This window comes from Capra hircus, chromosome 19, assembly GCF_001704415.2.
Source record: "Capra hircus breed San Clemente chromosome 19, ASM170441v1, whole genome shotgun sequence".
Lineage (NCBI taxonomy): Eukaryota > Metazoa > Chordata > Mammalia > Artiodactyla > Bovidae > Capra > Capra hircus.
In genome coordinates this window covers 27,588,781-27,608,294 of record NC_030826.1, presented here as the reverse complement: position 1 = coordinate 27,608,294, position 19,514 = coordinate 27,588,781, and the positions used below count along the sequence as shown (strand labels likewise).

The following is a 19,514-nucleotide window of genomic DNA, read 5'->3' as shown; positions in this document are numbered from 1 at the left end:
AAGGAGGAAACAGTTCCTCTACTTGGCAGGATCAGCAAGATGGAAAGATGCTTAGGCGTTATCAGCCAGGCCGGTTGTATTTACGCTCCTAATCTCCCTTCTCCCAGAGATGCAAGACAAGGTAGCAGAGCCGGTACTGAGGTTGAATGGTGAGGAGTCGGAGGAGGAGCCAGGGGCGCGCCCGCTGATGACGTCGCGAACCAGCCCTCCTTCAAGTCTCCGCGCGCTGCGCAGCGGGGAGTCGCGGTCGCGTCATGGCGGCCTGCCGGCCTGGGGCTCCTGGCTCTGTGAGTGCTGTTCTCTGTCCCTCGTCTCTTTTTGTTGTTCCAGATTTTTTTTCCCCCTGTAACCTCTTCCTTGCCTCTTTGCCTCCGTGACGTCGCTGGCCTCTCCCGGGGAAGAGGGACTGTGAGGCTGTTTCTTACGCCCGTTTCACTGGTTCTGCGTATTTATTCCATTATGCTTGCGGCGCAGTCTGTGAGCATTAAACACGTCTCTGTCCAATGTTTAGACTTCAAGCCCAGTGGGAAGCCAGGATCACACTAACGGCTACCTGTGGGCCTGTGAGTTCCTGGGGGAGACCCCTGACATGACTGTAGAGAAAATGGGTAACCGATAATCCGGAAAAGCTTCTAAGACCCGAAGTGCGTGTAGGACTTAGCAGGGTTTGAAAAACAAAGGAGATAAACTAGGTTTCAAGGCGCAAGCAAAAATCTGTTCAAAGGCTAGAAATAGAGCAATGTCTTTGAAAAACTCAAGACGTTCCATTGGGTGGTGGTGGAAGGGTCAGAGCTGACAGTCTTTTAAGTCTTGGTAGGCAGTGACTTCAACCTGAGGATAACTGGGTGTTATTGAAGCGTTTTAAGCGAAAGAGTGATCGGTTGAGTTTCATTTTTGTTTCCTTAGATAGGAGTGTGGAGAGTGGACTAGCGAGTATCAGTTAAAAGACTGTGGTTTATATGTCTTAAGAGGTAGTGGTGACCCGCGACCACGCAGCAATGTTGAGGTTCCAAACGTGAAGACATTAAAAAGATATTGAGATAAAATCTAAATTAAGTAAACTTCCCAGGTTAATACTTTCTCGACCTCATCCACTGACTGGATGGCTTTAATAGCCAGTGAGGGGTCCTGGTTTTCCTAATGTTTATTTTAGCTGAGATCTCTCTCCTGAGCCCAGTTATATTCATCTGCCTACCAGATTCTCCACCTGGCCAGCCTACATACCAACACAACTTTCCACAAAATCCACACCTCTTATGATGTTCACTAGCTTTGCAAATATCCTCAACCCAATAGTTCTACCTTGAAATATGGATGTCCTCTTTCACTTCTTCCTTTCCCTACAGGAGACCCAAATTCAATATACACTGTTGCCAACCTCCCCACCCCACCCCACCCACTCCTGGATTCTGATTCAATAGATGGAACCACCTAAAAATCAGCTGTGTTTTAAGCAAAATTTTGGTGATTCTGAGGCAGCAGTACCACTTTGAAAAACAGTAGTATTCTATGTGCCAATGGAGCTAAAAGAGAAAACCAAGAGAAGAAGACAAAAAATGAGGGAGTCTGGGCTGTTATATTGGTGGGCAGTTCTGAGTGATGACGTGGTCCAGTTTTGAGAACCCTGACCATGAACAAGAGTGACTGAGGTGGAGTGAAGGTGAGGTCAGTGATAGCACCGTTCACAAGGACCCTGAAGTCATCTAGAACTTGAATGCTGGTTTTTCAAGCTGCTAAAGGCTAATTGGGGACTTCCCATTTGGCGCAATTGTAAAGAATCTGCCTGCCTATACAGGAGACACGGGTTCGATCCCTGGGTCAGGAAGACCCCCTGAATTAGGAAGTGGCAATGTACTCCAGTATTCTTGCTGGGCAATCCCATGGACAGAGGAGCCTGGTGAGCTACAGTCCATGGGGTCACAAAACGTCTGATGCAACTGAACACACAGCACGCAAAGGTTAACTGAACGTGGAGGACTGACCATAGAAGAACATTGGAGGAACAGGGTTAGAGCTATAACGGTTTAAGATTATCGCTGGGGATCAAGAAGGATAAAGGTCCTACCCCTAAGTATTGTTGAACTCTGTCAGAATTTTTAAATAAATCTGCTTAGCACTGAGAGTGTGCCAGACTGGTCCCCTCCCCTAGAGTTATCTATACACAGAGGCAACAAAATCTGGCACATACACAAAGATGGTTCCTGTCCTTCTTAGGAAACCCCTAAACTACAAGGTTAAGATCTACTAGATTACTAGAAAAGGAAACAATTCCAGGGGAATTGTATCTTATATATAATTTGTTTATAGGACCTCAAATGTATACACTTTACTAAAAAATGAGGGGGGATTAATAAAAGAATTAGAAAAAATAGAGGGGGGAATGATTAAAAATTATACTGTCTATGTTCTTTTACGTAACATCTATTAAGCACATTTCCATATACATGTTACTATACAGTACTATGTACTATATGAGCAATTTAAAGGATTTTTTTTTGAAGGTGACTTTATTTTTTTTTTAAGTTAACATAGCAACGAAACCTTTATTTTATTTATTTTTGATTTATTCATTTGTTTTTGGCTGCTCTGGGTCTTCCTTGCTGCACCAGGGCTTGCTTTAGTTGTGTCGAGTGGGTGCTTTTCATTGTGATGCATGGGCTTCTCATTGCGGTGGCTTCTCTTGTGGAGCTCAGGCTCTAGGTGGTGCAAGGGCTTCTGTAGTTGCAGCTGGAAGGCTTAGTTGCCCTGAGGCATGTGGAATCTTCTCAGACCAGGGATTGAAGTTGTGTCCCCTGTTTGGCAAGCAGATTCTGAGGGTGACTTTTGACCAGTCTTGTTCCACTTGCTGGCTTTAGAATCAGACCCCTGGGAATTTTCTGGTGGTCCAGTGGGTAGGATTTGGTGCTTTCACTGCACAGGGTCTGGATTCAATCCCTGGTTCCCCAGGCCTGGTATCTTACAAGCCATTCAGCATGGCCAGAGGGGAGAAAAAAAGAACTAGAATCAGACCCCATATAAGATGGGCTGCCACTGCTGGTCACTGCTCTTAATAGATGCATGTGCAAGGTACTGTGGGAGCCCCAAGGAAGGGAGCAGGATTCTCTCGGAGATGGTCAGAGAAGACTTCACAAGGAATATTTATTCTGATTGAGTGCTTTAAGGATTGGTACGGTTTTGTTAAAGAGGCAAAGCCAAAGCTGAACGGCCAGTTGTCTAGGCTGATTGTCTGAACTAAGACTTCTGAGGTTTCTTCAAACTCTAAACTCCTTTACTTTACATATTCATTTACATTCCCTCTTTTTTGTTTTTTGTAATCTATTTCTTTATTCTTTCCCAAATGTCCTTGGTGGGTAGGATAGTCAGGAAGGTGTTTTAACTAGCTTTACTTTCCTCAGGAGCAAGCCTGGCTTGAGGTCGCCCAGGCTTTCATCCAAGAGACCCTGTGTCCACCTGGTAAGGAGCCTGATGTCCAGTTGACTCAGTTGGTCATTGACTGTGTGAAGACTACCTGGTTGTCCCAGGGAAAGAGCCAGGGTTTAACACTGCCCCTCAGCTACAGGTAAGAAGAGGTGGGGTTCACAGGAAAGTTAAATTTGGGATTGAAAACGAAGGACTTATCTTTTGAGAAGAGTGAGGGGAAACTTGCTGAGGTGAGAAAAAGGTGGTATAAATAAAATCTCCTTTTGCCAGTCCTTCTCCTTCTCCATCAAGCTGCTTTCCTTTAACTGTTGATCTCCTTATTTGGCTCAAGTCGTGTTTAGAGACAAGAGGAAGTGGTCGAGAAGATAGATGATATGGGAAAAGAACCTTCAAAGTGGGAAGAGAGGCTGATATTATTATTTGTTTGTGCTAGGAAACTAAGATACAGACAGTGACTTCAGCAAGTGCAGATCATTGTATTTTGGGAGACCTGAGTTTGAGGTCTGAAGCTGGGTTATTTTATTTTTAAAAACTTTACACTACCATTTCCTAAGGGCTTCCCCGGTGGCTCAGCAGTAAAGAATCCGCCTACACTGCAGGAGATTCAGGAGATGTGGGTTTGATCCCCGGGTTGGGAAGATCCCCTGGAGGAGGGCATGGCAACCCACTCTAGTATTCTTGCCTGGGCAGACGGAGGAGTCTGGTGGGCTACAGTCCATAGGGTTCCAAAGAGTCAGACATGACCAAAGCGACTTCACAAGCATGTACCATTTCCTAAACTGTTCTAGGCAATATTAATAAAGTACCATAGGAAAAGGGTTCCATGCCAAACATACTTGAGAAACACTGGATGTGATAATCTCTAGGAGAGTCATGAGGCTCATTAACATGTTAAAGGCTCTGAAAAGTCCTCCAAAAAGAAACCTGTTTATCTTTTCATAAAAGTAACCACTATATGGAATATGGGAGAATTCTTGTGAATATCTTTATATTTTTTTCTATATGTGTATCTATCCCTAAGCAATATATAGTGGTTTTTACATGACTTCAGACTTTGTGTGAATGGTCCAGTACCTTATGTATCCTTTGGATTTTGCTTTTTGTGCTTAACCTTCTGAGATTTATTCACATTGATAACTCTATGTGTTATTTTTAACTGCTGTATAGTACTCTGTCAAGTGAATATACATATCACTGTTTTTTCTTGTTTAAAAAAGGTAGAAATCTGTTTAGGTGTGTTTAATTTGTTGTTTCACAATAATTGAAAATCAAAAAGAATCATTGAAAAGTGGTAAATCAGTGATTTTTAGGAAACTTGCAACCTTTTTAAGTTTCTTATTCTTCTTCAAGATATAGGTAGAGTAGCTAGCACAATATGTAGAAGATGGTGGGTGAGGATCAAGTAAAAATTTGACAGGTAGAATAATTTATTATTTGACTGGAAAATTTTATTTTTCCATTTCCTTTCATTAAGTGCGTGCTGTATGTCAGGTCCCATGGCAGGCCTTGAAAGTTGGAGGACAGGACCCTGAAGAATCTATGAAGAGTGACCCTGTCCTTACTGTTTATTGTCCTGCAGGTGCTTTGGGTGAAGGAACAGTTTTCTCTAGCTGCTTTTCCTTAGGCTTTTATAGAAGTAGGGAAAGATAGAAATACTTCTGAGTGAGACATGCCTGGCTTTGCCACCTACACTACTGTGTATCTGAACCTCTAAATTTCTTCATTGGTGGTATTTCCAGGGGTTTTTAATGAAGATTCAATGTAATATTGAGCATGAATGGACCCAATATAATATGTGCATAGCAGGGGCACACCACATATTAGTGTCTGATTTGCCTTTTATTTGCTCTGAAGTCACTGGAAAAGAATGAGGCCAATGCAGAAGGGGAGTGGGCCATCTAAAACAGCATTTCTGATCTTTAGCACTCACGTGGGGATTATGTTCCTGAGGGCAACAAGGAGAATAAATTGTTATGTTTTGTAACCTTATTCTGTTTCTCTTCCACTGGGAAAAAAAAAACCATGGCAATGTAAGTGAGTGGAATAATGGTATTATACAAGTGTAACTGTCACTACTTTGATAAATTGTATCACATTCTCTGTGAGATATCTCACAATGGATACTGACTCAGCAGTATTGCAGCACTTTGCCTGAGAGTGGCTGGTCTCAAACATCTCTTAAAAGCTAGGAACTCATGATACCAGCTTCCCCCTCAGCCTCAACCTCCCAGCCAGTCTCCAGTGCTGTGATATTCTAGATTAGGAACGGAACCTGACTGGGGCCAATGAGGTTGAGCCATTAGGCAGATGTCTTAGTGTCTCCACTGGAGCTCTCTGTGGAAGCTGAGAGCTGAGATGCTGTCAAGGGAGCAGTTTGTATTGTCTCTAAAGCATTCTCCCCACATGCTCATCCCCTCAGGCCACTCTTATATTCCCACTCCATTTCTCTGGATTCTGTCTGTGGCACTATCTTGTTCAGGATCTCATTCAGTAGACTTTCTTCTCGCCTTCCCTAGGTACCACCCAGTCTTTGGACCCAGACCTCCTCCTCATTTTCTTAGGCCCTCAGTCCCAATTTTTTTCCCTTTAATCAATAAAACAAACTGTCTTAGTCCACGTTCCCCATTGATCTTTCCTCAGGATCTTGGGGGATTTGTGGAGGGTGAGGATAATTCATAGGCTTGGACGTAGCTATACAGAACCTCTGTTCTCTTCACTCTGCAGCTTTGTCTCAGTAAAGGACCTCAGGACCCACCAGCGTCTCCCATGCTGCAGCCACTTGTCCTGGAGCAGTACTGTGTACCAGGCTTGGGCCCAAGAGGCTGGACCACGTGGGGTCTCCCTGCCCCGGGAACGACTGTTACTTTTAGGGACACTTACAGACCTATCAGGGAACTTGGAACAAGAGTGCAGGAATGGAAGCCTCTATATAAGAGACAACACTGGTGCCCTGGACTGTGAGGTGAGTAGGAGGGGGGTGGTCAAATGCCTCAGATCCTAATAAGAATGGCATCTAGGGAGCAAGACAGTTAAGTCTCTGAGGGAACAAAGATGGAGCAGGATGCATTGGGTGCCAGGATCCTGATTAATCCTTGCCTGTGGTCTTTTCTAGCTCATAGATCTGGACCTTTCTTGGTTGGGCCATCTCTTTCTGTTCCCCAGCTGGAGTTACCTCCCTCCTCCAATGAAGTCCCCAGGAGAGGGGCACGTGGAGCTCTGGGGTACCCCCGTGCCAGTATTTCCTTTGACCATCAGACCTGGCCCTCTCACCCCCATCCCTGTTGTCTACCCAGAGATGGCTTCCCGCCTGCTCAGGCACAGGTAATTCTTCCATCCAAGGGAGGAGGGAGCATTGTAAAACTGGGAGGACAGTGGATGAGTGGAAGGAGGGAAAGAAAGGCATAGAAAGTAATATAAATGGAATGTTCCAAATCAGGGAAACGATGCAGGATTCTTCAAGAGAAGCCTTATCTAAGGGCAGGTAGAGTTTGAAGGAGACTTTTAGAATAATGGCTTTGGGGTGTGGAAATTTTACATCCCTATTTCTCTTCAAGAAAATTAGAGATACCAAGGGAACATTTCATGCAAACGTGGGCTTGATAAAGGACAGAAATGGTATGGACCTTACAGAAGCAAAAGATACTAAGAATACACAGAACTGTACAAAAAAGATCTTCATGACCAAGATAATCATGATGGTGTGATCACTCACCTAGAGCCAGACATCCTGGAATGTGAAGTCAAGTGGGCCTTAGGAAACATCACTACAAACAAAGTTAGTAGAAGTGTTGGAATTCCAGTTGAGCTATTTCAAATCCTGAAAGATGATGCTGTGAAAGTGCTGCACTCAATATGCCAGCAAATTTGGAAAACTCAGCAGTGGCCACAGGACTGGAAAAGGTCAGTTTTCATTCCAATGCCAAAGAAAGGCAACACCAAAGAATGCTCAAACTACCGCACAATTGCACTCATCTCACATGCTAGTCAAGTAATGCTCAAAATTCTCCAAGCCAGGCTTCAGCTATACGTGAACCATGAACTTCCAGAGGTTCAAGCAGGTTTTAGAAAAGGCAGAGGAACCAGAGACCAAATTGCCAACATCTGCTGGATCATCGAAATAGCAAGAGAGTTCCAGAAAAACATCTATTCCTGCTTTATTGACTATGTCAAAGCCTTTGACTGTGTGGATCACAATAAACTGTGGAAAATTCTGAAAGAGATGGGACTACCAGACCACCTGACCTGCCTCTTGAGAAACCTGTACGCAGGTCAGAAAGCAACAGTTAGAACTGGACATGGAACAACAGTCTGGTTCCAAATAGGAAAAGGAGTACGTCAAGGCTGTATATTGTCACCCTGCTTATTTAACTTCTATGCAGAGTACGTCAAGAGAAACGCTGGACTGGAAGAAGCACAAGCTGGAATCAAGATTGCTGGGAGAAATATCAATCACCTCAGATATGCAGATGACACCTCTCTTATGCCAGAAAGTGAAGAACTAAAGAGCTTCTTGATGAAAGTGAAAGAAGACAGTGAAAAAGTTGGCTTAAAGCTCAACATTCAGAAAACAAAGATCATGGCATCTGGTCTCATCACTTCATGGCAAATAGATGGAGAAACAGTGGAAACAGTGTCAGACTTTATTTTTGGGGGCTCCAAAATCACTGCAGATGGTAACTGCAGCCATGGAATAAAAAGACACTTACTCCTTGGAAGGAAAGTTATGACCAACCTAGACAACATATTGAAAAGCAGAGACGTTACTTTGCCAACAAAGGTCTGTCGAGTCAAGGCTATGGTTTTTCCAGTGGTCATGTATGGATATGAGAGTTGGACTGTGAAGAAAGCTGAGCGCTGAAGAATTGATGCTTTTGAACTGTGGTGTTGGAGAAGACTCTTGAGAGTCCCTTGGACTGCAAGGCAATCCAACCAGTCAATCCTAAAGCAAATCAGTCCTGAATATTCATTGGAAAGACTGATGTTGAAGCTGAAACTCCAGTACTTTGGCCACCTGATATGAAGAGCTGACTCATTTGAAAAGACTCTGATGCTAGGAAAGGTTGAAGGCAGGAGAAGGGGACGACAGAGAATGAGATGGTTGGATGGCATCACCGACTCAATGGACGTGAGTTTGAGTAAACTCCTGGAGTTGGTGATGGACAGGGAAGCTTGGCATGCTGCAGTCCATGGGGTCACAAAGAGTCAGACATGACTGAGCAACTGAACTGAAGTGAACTGAGATTGTAGTATAAAGGAAGGCATTTGTAAGGGGGGGAAAAAAAGAGAGGGAGAGATAAAAAATGACTGCTCTTTTCTCTACCTTTTTTAGAAGTAAGCACAGAAATGTGCAGCCAAACCTTGCTGGGAAACTAATTCGATTCAGTGCTCTGGTGAAAAGTCGGAAGAAAGCTTACTTTGTCCTGTTTCTTGGTGGATCCTCCCCAGCTGGCAGCCAGGTGTCTGTCATTGTGCAGGTGAGGTTTAGGGTCAATTCAGGAGTGTGGAGGTGTGAGAGGGCTGTACAGGCTCCTAACAGGTAAGATAGCATCATAGGAGAAACCATGTGGGAAAGGAGGACAGCTTCAGAGACTTGTTTCTAGGACAGTGCAGTTGAGGGAAGAGTCCAGGTGGTACCTTCCCTATGTGTAGAAGATGGGGAGAAGACTTCCCTGCTCTGTAGCTCATGCAAGGAGACAGCTTCTGTATCGTGTGTCCCATTTTGAAAAATTGCAAGAATCACCTGTTTTCCCCCAGAAGAGTGACCAAGAAAAGTGTTTATCTGAACACCATTAAAACATGGAATAACATGTTCTTTTAAAAAAAACCTGGTACTTACTGTTGAGTCTTTTTACATCAACTGATATAATTTATTTTATTTTTTAAGTTAATTTTTATTGAGTATAATTTTACAATATTGTGTTAGTCTCTACTGTACGTCAGTGTGAATCAGCTATATGTATACATAGGTCACCTCTTTTTTGGATTTCCTTCTCATTTAGGTCACCACAGAGCATTGAGTAGAGTTCCCTGAGCTGTACAGTAGGTTCTCATTAGTTACCTGTTTTATGCATAGTAGTGTGTGTATGTAAATTCCTGTGTTCAGTCAAACCATCGTAAACTACTGGTTTTGCATAAACAATAAACTCCCGTGAGGTCTTAGCTATGAGTGGTGATGTTGAAGTCTGGTTGGTGTTTTCAAGTAGAAATGAGGGTCTGTGAAGCTGAGCACCTGGGACTGTGAAGTTCAGGTATCCTGAGTCCTCAGTTGTGTTTCAGAGCCCCTGAGAATGGCATTTGTGCTCTGGGAGGAGCATGCCCTAAAAGATGGTTATATTTATTAATGGTTTTCTCTATGTAACTTTTCCCCTTTTGCTTAAATTTCTTCAATAACCCATTGTTGGCCCCTTGTACATTCCATATACCTTCTGGGGTTTATTTATGTTCCTGCTTGGATGGTTCTCCCTTTCTGATTGATTAAAAGTCTTCAGCATGTTATTTCTGGATTTTTTCCTTCATCTTGGCTCTTCCATTTTGTCTCCTGCCACCCCCAGGAACATTCCTCCTCCATCCTGGCCAGTGTTTTCCTTACCTTGCTCATTCTGAGTTCTGAAGATTTCTATATTGTTTTTTCTTGCTTAAAACACCTTCCTCTCTCCTCTCCACTTCAGCAAACCAGAGGTGGCCTTCAGGACCCTGGCAAGTTCAGCTTCTGTCACTTGGCCTTCTTGATCGTCCCAGCCCATCCTGACCTCTTTTCTTTCTCTGAAACCTTACAAATGTGTGTTGTTTTTGCCACTTGATCATATATGGCTCCATGTTATTACTTGGGTTTTGTGTCTGTGTTTCCCAGTGGTTTGATATATGTTAGAGAAGAGAGAACAGTCTATGTTATTTCACTTAACATCGTCCCCATACTGGATACATACGTACCGTGTTCATATTGATTAAATAAGTGAAAGTTGTTTGCATGGCTGGTCTGTATGGTGGGGTGGGATAGGGGAAATGCAAGGGCAGAATTGTCTGCAAAAAATATTTATATATTTTGGAGGAAGCTGTACCGATGGTGTGTGCCTTGGGGGAGAGATTAGGAAACGTTTGCCATCTCCTATGAGAGGGGAGAGTTCCTGAGAGTTCTGAGGCTTAAGATTTAATTGGCAAACAGGAAAGATAAAGAAGTAAGGAAAAGAAAAAAAAAAGAGGTAAGGAAAGGCTCTCGAGGAGCCAGTCCTTGAGGTGACATGGTGATGGGAAGGAGCTCCTGCAGAGGGACAGGACATGGGAAGCCTCTCACGTTCCGTCACCTGCTTCTGCACAAGCCAGGTCCCTGCCCAGCTGGTGTGGCACCGAGCCCTCTGTCCTGGTAGAGCCTATGTGCTGACAGAAGTGCGAGTGTCCAAGCTCCCTGGTCACCGTTACCGGGTGTGGATGACCAGCCCCTCCTCCCAGCTGTTGCCGCTGAAACCAGAATGTGTGCGAGAGCTGGAACTGGAGCTGGCCGGAGTCCCCTTGGAGGCCGACCCCCAATCACTGCCCCGGCCCAGCAGCCCCCAGGACAAGAAGGGTCCAGGTCCAGACTGTCTCGTCCGGGACTCCATACTCTTATCTTACACGGTGCGCATGAGGGAGAGGTTCCTGAGCCAGAGGGGGCAGGAATTGTGGGGTCTCCGAAGAAGAAGGGCCTGAGGATCACCTGGCCCTTCGGCTTCTTTGCAGGGAATGGTCACTGGCACGCTGAATCAGCCTGCGGGCCTCTATGAGCTGGACAGGAAGCTGGAGCTCTGCCTCGCCTACCAGCAGTTCCGTGGCCTCAGACGGGTGGTGCGACCAGGAGTCAGTCTGGAGGTATGTGAGGGGGTCTGGGCTGGTGACAAAGAGAGACTCTCTTACCTTTATTGGTTGGTTTTTTTTTTGGAGCAGGTCGACACCTCTACAACAGAATTATAAAAATAATTAAATGTGCTGGAGTGCGAGGTGCTTTTGTAAATAATGATTTGGACAAGAGCTCAGATCAGGAGTGGAGACTGGGGCCCTGGGAGGAGCAGGTGGGTCCAGAGCATCTCCTTTCTAGAAGGACCTTCTCACTGGAGGAGGAGATGCTGGAGCTGAAGTACAGGTGTGGGGCCAGGATGACCTCAGGCAGCCCAGTGAGCCCTCTGGCCCACAGAAAGGCAGAGTGTAGCTCCTAGGAGGTGAAGGCTTATTTACCACAGGGGAGTGGGTCATGATGGAAAGCAAGACAGAGCTGGAGGGAAGTAACCTGTAAAGGAGAAATTGTGTGTTTCCTATGAGCCAGGCAGTGGCAAACTGCATTTACCTCTGGGACTACTGAGTTGCTCTTTCACCTCTTCTGCCTCCGCAGCTCCAGGATGTTCACCTCCTACAGTCAGTGGGCGGGGGGACGAGAAGACCCATATTAGCTCCCTGCCTTCGTGGCGCCGTTCTGCTTCGGGGCTTCTCTCATCAGGTGCCTGAGACTCAGTTTTCCCACCAAGTCCCCCAGGCCTCCCTGTATGAGCAGCTGGTATGGGAGCATCAGTTAGGACTCCCCATCTACCTGTGGGCCACCAAGGCCCTGGAGGATCTGGCCTGCAAGTGAGGAGGACATGGATTGGGGCTGGGGAGGTGGTGAGGGGTGGGCCACTTTGTCTCAGGGATGCCATATTCTGGAAGAGTCTCTGGGGGAATTGACTCCGCTTCTCTGTGTGGCCAAGGCTGTGTCCTCACGTGCTGAGATACCACCAGTTCCTGAAGTATTCGTCACCTGGGGACCCTGGCCTGGGACTACAGATTCTGGCCCCGATCTTGGAGGTTCTCATTCCACCTGGCTGCCCTGGTCGGAACACACACAGCGAGATCCTTGAAGACCCACATCACTGTCCACTTCAGAAGGTCTGAAGATGTTGGGGTATGGGTGGCAGATCTAACACCCTGGGGGACACCCGGGCACAGGGGACATGTAACCTGATATCTTGTCTCTTGGACAGTACACCCAGCTGCAGACCCCCTGCTTTTTCCCTACTTTGGCCGTCCTGAAAGAGGAAGCGAAGCGCCGGGCCTGGGCCTCCTTTGACCCTAAGACCCTTCTGCCCTTCCCAGAGGCTTCTCACTTGCCCAGTTGGCAACTCAATCAGCGCTTGGCCTGGTCCTGGCAGTGTCTACTGCCTTCTGCATTCCACCCTGCCCCGGTGAGTGTGGCTCCAGCAGGGGTCCGGGGACTTCCTCTGTTTGCCACTTTTACTACTCTTGCCGTAGTCCTTTCTTGTCATTTTGATGGCACTAGCCTTCTTAACTAGACCGCTCCATCTCTTCCTGGACCCCTCTAGTCCACTCCCCTGCAATGACTAGAAATGGGTGGGGTAAAATGTAACATGGTTTATAAAACTCTTCATTTAAATCCTTTCTTGTTTCTCCCAGAGTGTATAAAGTCAAACCCAAACCCCCTGTTGTGTCTTGTCCTCCATGGTCTCCTGGCTCTAACCTCGATCTGTAAACTTTCCCTCTGGCTGCTAAATGTGTGAATGCAGGTGCATTTTCCCCAATCTTTCTATCCCACTTCAGGATAAATTCTTTAAGCTCTGAGATCATGTCTTTGTGGTTCATTTTATAGCTCTAACAGTTAACACTATGCCTGGCACATGGTAGATGCTTTGTGTATTTGTTTAGTGAAACTTGATGCCTAGGCCTTCATTTCCTTGCAGGTACTACTTGGGGTCCTGGTGCCTTCATCTCGGAAAGGGTGTCTGCGACTTCGGGACCAGAGCGGTTCCCTGTCCTGCCTACTCCTGGCCCAGCCCTTGCAGCCCCTTACTGATCCCAGGCTCATAGGTTTGGAGTTCAGTGGTGGAGAGAAGATGATGGGAGTGGGAAAGAGGGTCTCTGAACTGGGGGATGTGGGAGAGAGCTTCTGCCAGGATTCAGTAGAGATGCTCAAGTGGCTTATGTTGATCAACAAGTCTGGGGAGTGGTTTAAGAGGCTGGTATGGGCAGGTGGTGTAAAGGAGCCAGGGGTTCCCGGCCAGAATCACAATTCCCAACATTCATTTCTCCCTCTGTAACTCCTCACAGACACACCAGGATGACAGCTTCCATTTCTCACTTCCCTAGTTTGGAAGAGGAATGGTCTTGGAGTTATTGAGGCTTGTAGCCAGGGAAACTCTGAAGAGGAAAGCTTCTCAGACCTCAGAACAGGTGTTTTAGGGATTTATGAGAAAGGATCAGGCCAGGGGTGGGATTGGCTGTGCTGATGGAACAGTTTTTCCCTTGGAGGTACCACCCTTCTAAGATGGGGGTCAGGCCTGGGCCTTCGTGTTGTGTCAGGCGCGCAGCTCCTGCCTGGATTGAGCAAGAGACCTGTGGGGTGGGCTGCCTCTCTGCCCAGCCGACAGTCTTCTCCTCTTGCCAAAATAGAAAACTGTCTTCCTCTCAGGTTGCCTGGTGCGGGCAGACAGATTCCAGTTGGTCATAGAAAGGAATGTCAGAAGCAGCTTCCCTTCCTGGAAGGAGCTGAGCACCACAGACTTCATCCAGAAGAAACAGGCCAGGTAGGTCCTTAGGGTGGTGCTGTCCTCTGGGTCCCACCACCAGGCAAGTGGAAGGGGAAGTCTCCATGCAGGGGGTGGAGCACTGGGGCACAATGCCTGCATCGCTAAGAAACCTCTTCCTTGTCTCTCCCAACAGAGTCTATGTCCAGTTTCTTCTGGCCGATGCCCTGATCTTGTCTGTGCCCAGACCCGTCCTTCACTCAGCCACCTCCTCCACACCTCCTCAGACAGAGCCTTCCCCTCCAGAGGGTCCCCACATAGAACAGAGCCGGCTGTTCTTGCTGTCCCACAAGGAGGCACTGATGAAGAGGAACTTTTCTGTGCCCCCAAGTGCCAGTTCAGAGGTGCCCCAGCCCACCCTGAGTTTCCATGTATTAGGGAGCTGGCTTGGGGGCACCCAGAGGAAGGAGGGAACTGGATGGGGCCCACTTGAACCCAAGGAAGATGAAAACTCAGATCAGAAGGTAAACTAGGGCCTGGGATCTCTGACCTGCCCTCCTGAGCCCCAGCTCTCGTCTGAGGGACTCTACTCTCCCCGTCAGGTCCTCCTTCTGTTCCTCGGCTCCTCAGTCCGCTGGTTTGAGTTCTTGCACCCAGGGCATGTGTACCGGCTCGTGGCTTCTGGCCCTCCCGTGAGTGCCCCACTTCACCACACCCATCCCCAGAAAGGGGAAGGGTATTTTGGCTTGGGGTCTGGAAAGGAAGTTCTAGGTCTCCTGGAAGAAAGGTGGATGTAGATCAGATAGAAGGCCTGCCTATGTCTAGTCTAGCCTGACTTCCTTTGTCAGGCTCCAGAGAGGAAACAGGATTGGGTCATAGTTTGTGAGGAACCTCTCTCCAGACCAGGACACACTAGGAGATGGTCATGTCCCCATTTCCTGGCAGACACTGATGTTGTTCGAGGAGGGTGGTTCATCCTGCATGTCACAGCATCCTCTGGAGCTGGCTGGCTGTGCATCCTGCCTCACTGTCCAGGATGAATGGACTGTGGAACTTGCAAGCTCCCAGGACATCCCGGAGGTGCTGGGTATCCGCCCGACACTGCCTGAATCCTCACTGACTGACCTGCTTAGTGGCAAGTAAATGTCCACCAGCTTCTCCAGCTCGCTTGACTGCTCTCTCTTCCTCTGCTGTGGTTGTGTCGGATGAATTGTCTGTCCCCTGCTACAGTGTGTGTTTCATGAATGTGATTTAGCTCCTAGAGGAGGGATGGTGGTGTAAGATAGAAGCTGTGTTTCATACCTGATTACCACCGCTGGCCCCCCACCCCCATCCCCCAGCTCAACGTGTCGCTGATATTATCATGAGCAGGCTTTCTCACAATTGAGAACAAAGCTTAGCAGTAAAAGGAAATATAAGAAACAAAAAAAGCAAGGACAAAAGCTTAAAATCTTTAGAGAAGGACCTTCCTATAGTGCAAGAATTGATGCTTATAGCTTCAGGAACAGCTTTACTTTCCTCCTGTAAGCTTTTCTGGGGGCAGCTGCAGTGCAGTTGAAGATGCTGCAGAGATACTTCCCCCTGTGTAAACAAACAAACACCATGTTGGATTATATGTGTAACTTTTACAAAACTTCCCTAGAAGTGCAAGTTTTCAAGGACCTATGATTTGAAGGAGTGGGTGCTTGGCCCCATTGTATAAAGCTGAGAATGATGGGCTGACTGAGATTCTAGGGTAAATGCAAGTGGAGATTCAACTTTGCTGGGGTATTTTTTGGTGAGGCCTCTGGGTACAAAGCTGGATTGGGTTTTGGGTTTGTGTGTGTGTAGTGATCTGCTACAGCCCTGTTTTTCCCATAAGCCCTGTTACTTTTAGTATTTGGTTTGAGACACTTCAAGCCTTTCCAGGACCTCATAGGTAAAGTTCTAGCAGCTACTGTAACTCCTTTCTGTCCTGGGATCTGACTCCATTCTCACTCTGTTTCTCTGACCCTCCAGTTTCGCAGATTCCTTGGTGTCTTTTTCAGCTGAGATTGTGTCACATCTCTGGATGAAGCCTGGTAATAACACCTGTTTGGGTAAAGGGTAAGAAATAGAGCGGTGGAACCTAGTGGTCCTGAGAGGGACCACTAACCCCTCCCCATTCCAATGTAGGGAGCTCTGGGGCTGTGAGACGGTGTGTGAAGCTCACTGTAGCTCTGGAGACTGCCGACTACAAATTTCCCCCTCACTTGGATGTGTATATTGAAGACCCACACTTACCGCCCCCACTGGGACTTCTTCCTGGAGCCCGAGTCTACTTTTACCAGCTGGAGAAAAGAGTTTCCAGGTGAAGACCTGTGTTGATGACCTGGCCTCCTGTCCCTCCTGATGTGCTTCTCTTGAATGCTTGCCCCTACCTGTGTGGCGATGACAGCTTCTCTTTGCTGTTAAATCTGCTGTGTTTCTCTGCCGTGTATGCCCTTTGCCCCTGCAGTATGTTCCAGACTAGCGCTTCCCTTCCTCTGCCCTCTGTGCTGATAGTGCCAGGGTCAAGGCACGTCCCTCAGGGGGAGTGGCTCGGCCTGTGACACCGTCCCAGCCCCTACCTCAGACTGACTTCTTTCTCCTCCTCCTCTCTCTCCCTCCTGCACCTGCAGGTCCCACAATGTTTACTGTTGCTTTCGGTCGTCGACCTGTGTGCAGGTCCTGCATTTCCCCCCGGATACTACGGTCAGGTCAGTGGCCCAAAGCCCATCTCCAAACCTCACAGCCTCACACCTGAACCCCACATCTGTTCCAGGCTCTGGAATTTTCCCCATAACTCCAGGCTTCTCCCCTCCTAGTAAAATGTGTGTAGTCAGAAGGATTTCCTCTGCTTCAAATGAAAAATGTCCATACATATCATTCTACCCAGGAAGATTTAGTGTTCTGGGATTTTAAAGGGTTTTCAATCCAAAATACAAACATGTTTCTTGGCTAATATCTTGGTTTTTCAAGCCTGAGAAATAATCAATGACAATCAGAGATCAAGAATCAAAATAAATGGGGGCCCTGGGGAACTTGCATTTCTATCCTGCTATTGTGTGAAAATTATATAAATCTTAATTATGTTGAATTGGTTCATAGAGCATTTCAAGTCTACTATGTCCTTCTACTTTTCTGTCCATTCTGCTAATTTTTGAGATTTTGATATTGCAACTCCAACCAAAAAAACTTAATTTATCTACTTAAAAAAATTGTAGTATATAGTAGACCTATATGTACCTTTGCTCTATATTTGCCATATCTCCTGTAAATGTGTTTTCATACTTAGAGAATTTAAAAAATAAGAAAGGAGAGGCCCTGGGACTTCCAGGAGAGCCCAGAAGCCACCACTGTCCCTGTACTCACGCCTGCTGAGTCCTTCCAGACAGATTCTGCTTTTGGAACTCTGTTGGCTGTTTCTTGAACCCCCCTTCTCTCTTTAGTGTCCCCCTGCCCCACATTTACCTGGCTGAGCTTCTGCAAGGTGACAAGGCCCCATTTCGGGCCACTGCTTCTTGCCATGTCGTTTCTGTCTTCAGCCTTCATCTCCTCTGGGTGTGTGCTCACTGTACCAGCATCTGCCCACAGGTAAGAGTGGGGACAGGCTGAGCTGGGTGCAGGGTGCCAAGAGGGCTGTGATGGGGGCGAGGGGATTTTGCCAACCACTTTCTTCATCCCAGGGAAGGTGTCCTCGTCAGAGCCCCGCTTGCCCCACTCAGACATCTGTAAGCCAGGCCAGCATCAGGTGAGAGCAGAGCACAAAGTGGGCACCCATTGCACCATTTCCATGACTGTCTGCTGTCCTGATGTTAGCATAATTCCTAAATGGTGGGAATTGCTTAATAAATATTTTAGAATGGACGGATGAGGGTATAGTGAGCTAACAAGGTGGAGAGAGAGTCCTGTTGGATCTGGGTGACTGGCCCCCTGGGTTTTGCTGTCAGAGTTTCTATTTCCTAACTGCCCCTGCTCCCCGGCTCCCAGGCTCCTGGTGGAGGATGGGACTGCAGAAGCTGTGGTGACCTGTAGAAATCATCACGTGGCAGCAGTTCTAGGGCTGTGTCCTAGTGAGTGGACCTCCCTCCTTGAGTTTGTCCGAGGGCCAGGGAAAGTGGCCTTGCAATTTACAGGGCCTGGAGCCCAACTTGAGGTGAGATGTGGCTGGGAGGTGGGGCTCAGATAGCCATTTTCCTGGGAGCTTGGTTAGAAGCTTGAGTCCTGATGAAACCTTTTTCCCTTTCTAGTCCTCAGCTGAGGTGGATGAGCCCTTGACCCTCTTCCTCTGGACCCTCTGTACCAGTTTCTCTGTCCTCCGCCCTATGGTGCTTTCTTTTGAGCTGGAGAGAAAACCCTCCAAGATCATCCCGTTAGGTAAGGGTCAAAGGGCAGGGCTGTAGATTGGTGGGTCCCAAGAGGAAGAGGGAGCGGGGATTGACAGGGAATTTCTGAAGCTGGGAGAATGGGGGGTGGGGATTGAAAACCACATGCACAGGACCTGTGTTTTTCTCTCTTCCCATCTCAGAAGCTCCTCGGCTACAGCGATTCCAGTATGGGGAGTTCCCTTTCCTGACTCGTGTGAACCCCAAGATCCGACTGTCATGCCTCTCTATCCAGGAGCCTGAGCACCCCAGTGCCCCGGGGGCCTTAGTTTCCTCCTACTAACCGAAACTGCAGTGGCTGGAGATCTTGAGGCTGGGCTTCAGCTCCTTTCCCTGGTCATGGCCCTTACCTTCTCTGAAACTGAACCAGGACCCAGGATCCCTGGATTCACAAAATGCTACCCTGCTGTTACTGCTCCGTATTCTAATGCCAACCTTCCTTGAGGAAATTGTGGAAACAGGAAAATCATAGTGCAGTTACGTCTCCTCTCTAGTAGGTGTCAAAGCACCGGTATTCACAGGTGGTCCTGAGCACCTGGGTTCTGTCTTTGTGGCAGGCACTTGCCCCTCATGGGTTTGCTCCTGACAGGCCCCTTGCTCTACAATAAAGCTCTTGGGATGTTTCTCGCTTGCACTCAGGTGGGTCTCAAGCCTTATGACCTGGCAACCCACCCATCATTTACCATCATTTTGGCCTTGTTTGCCATCAGTGCCAGAACTGGCTTGGAGAAGAACTTCTGGTCCAGTGAAGTCACGCTGTGCAGGGAGTCAATTAGGGAGAAGAGTGCAGGTTAGACAACATTTCCCTAATGGCCTCAGTTAGCGAAGCTGGGCTGGAAGAAGTAGTCAGGCCTAGAGTTGTTGCTGAGTACAGGGTGATTATGGAGAGAGGGAAGCACGGAGTGTTGGGCAGGGCATATGAGGAACCCTGTGATGTGGGAACTTCGACAGGGGGTCAGTATTGTGGGTTTCCTTTGGGCCAGACCTAAGGCAGATTCTTGATTAACACCTCGAGACCGGCAGGAAGAACCTACAGAATTAGGGGTTGCAGGAGTAGTTATTTGGAGATGCTCATGCATTTAGTGTTCAGCCATTTCTTGCCTGGGAGCTGCTTGCTACATAGAGAGGTAGAGCCTGGCAACGCCTCCAAGCGCTTTGCAGAGCACGGTTCCTCGTGCGCTTTAGGAATTTGTTTAGTTCGTGTTTGGGAGGTCTCTGGAGCCTGCTA

At 47.4% G+C, this 19,514-nt stretch overlaps 1 protein-coding gene across 2 annotated transcripts; it reads left to right on the top strand.

Annotated features, from left to right (window-relative positions):
- Nucleotides 212-18,920, top strand: CTC1 (CTS telomere maintenance complex component 1). Of its 2 annotated transcripts, XM_005693550.3 has the most exons (23): nt 212-287; nt 3,396-3,559; nt 6,145-6,382; nt 6,533-6,741; nt 8,750-8,894; nt 10,741-11,031; nt 11,134-11,262; nt 11,780-12,012; nt 12,132-12,309; nt 12,405-12,605; nt 13,119-13,245; nt 13,847-13,961; nt 14,098-14,425; nt 14,504-14,593; nt 14,847-15,040; nt 15,900-15,961; nt 16,056-16,230; nt 16,541-16,618; nt 17,351-17,495; nt 17,588-17,652; nt 17,892-18,057; nt 18,152-18,278; nt 18,430-18,920. In XM_005693550.3, exons 1-23 carry the CDS (start codon nt 255-257, stop codon nt 18,567-18,569), a joined length of 3,633 nt encoding a protein of 1,210 aa, XP_005693607.1. In that variant the 5' UTR covers nt 212-254; the 3' UTR covers nt 18,570-18,920. The 2 variants fall into 2 exon arrangements, with proteins under 2 accessions (XP_005693607.1, XP_017920109.1); XM_018064620.1 differs by lacking the exons at nt 212-287; nt 3,396-3,559 and having other exon boundaries at nt 6,316-6,382; nt 6,583-6,741.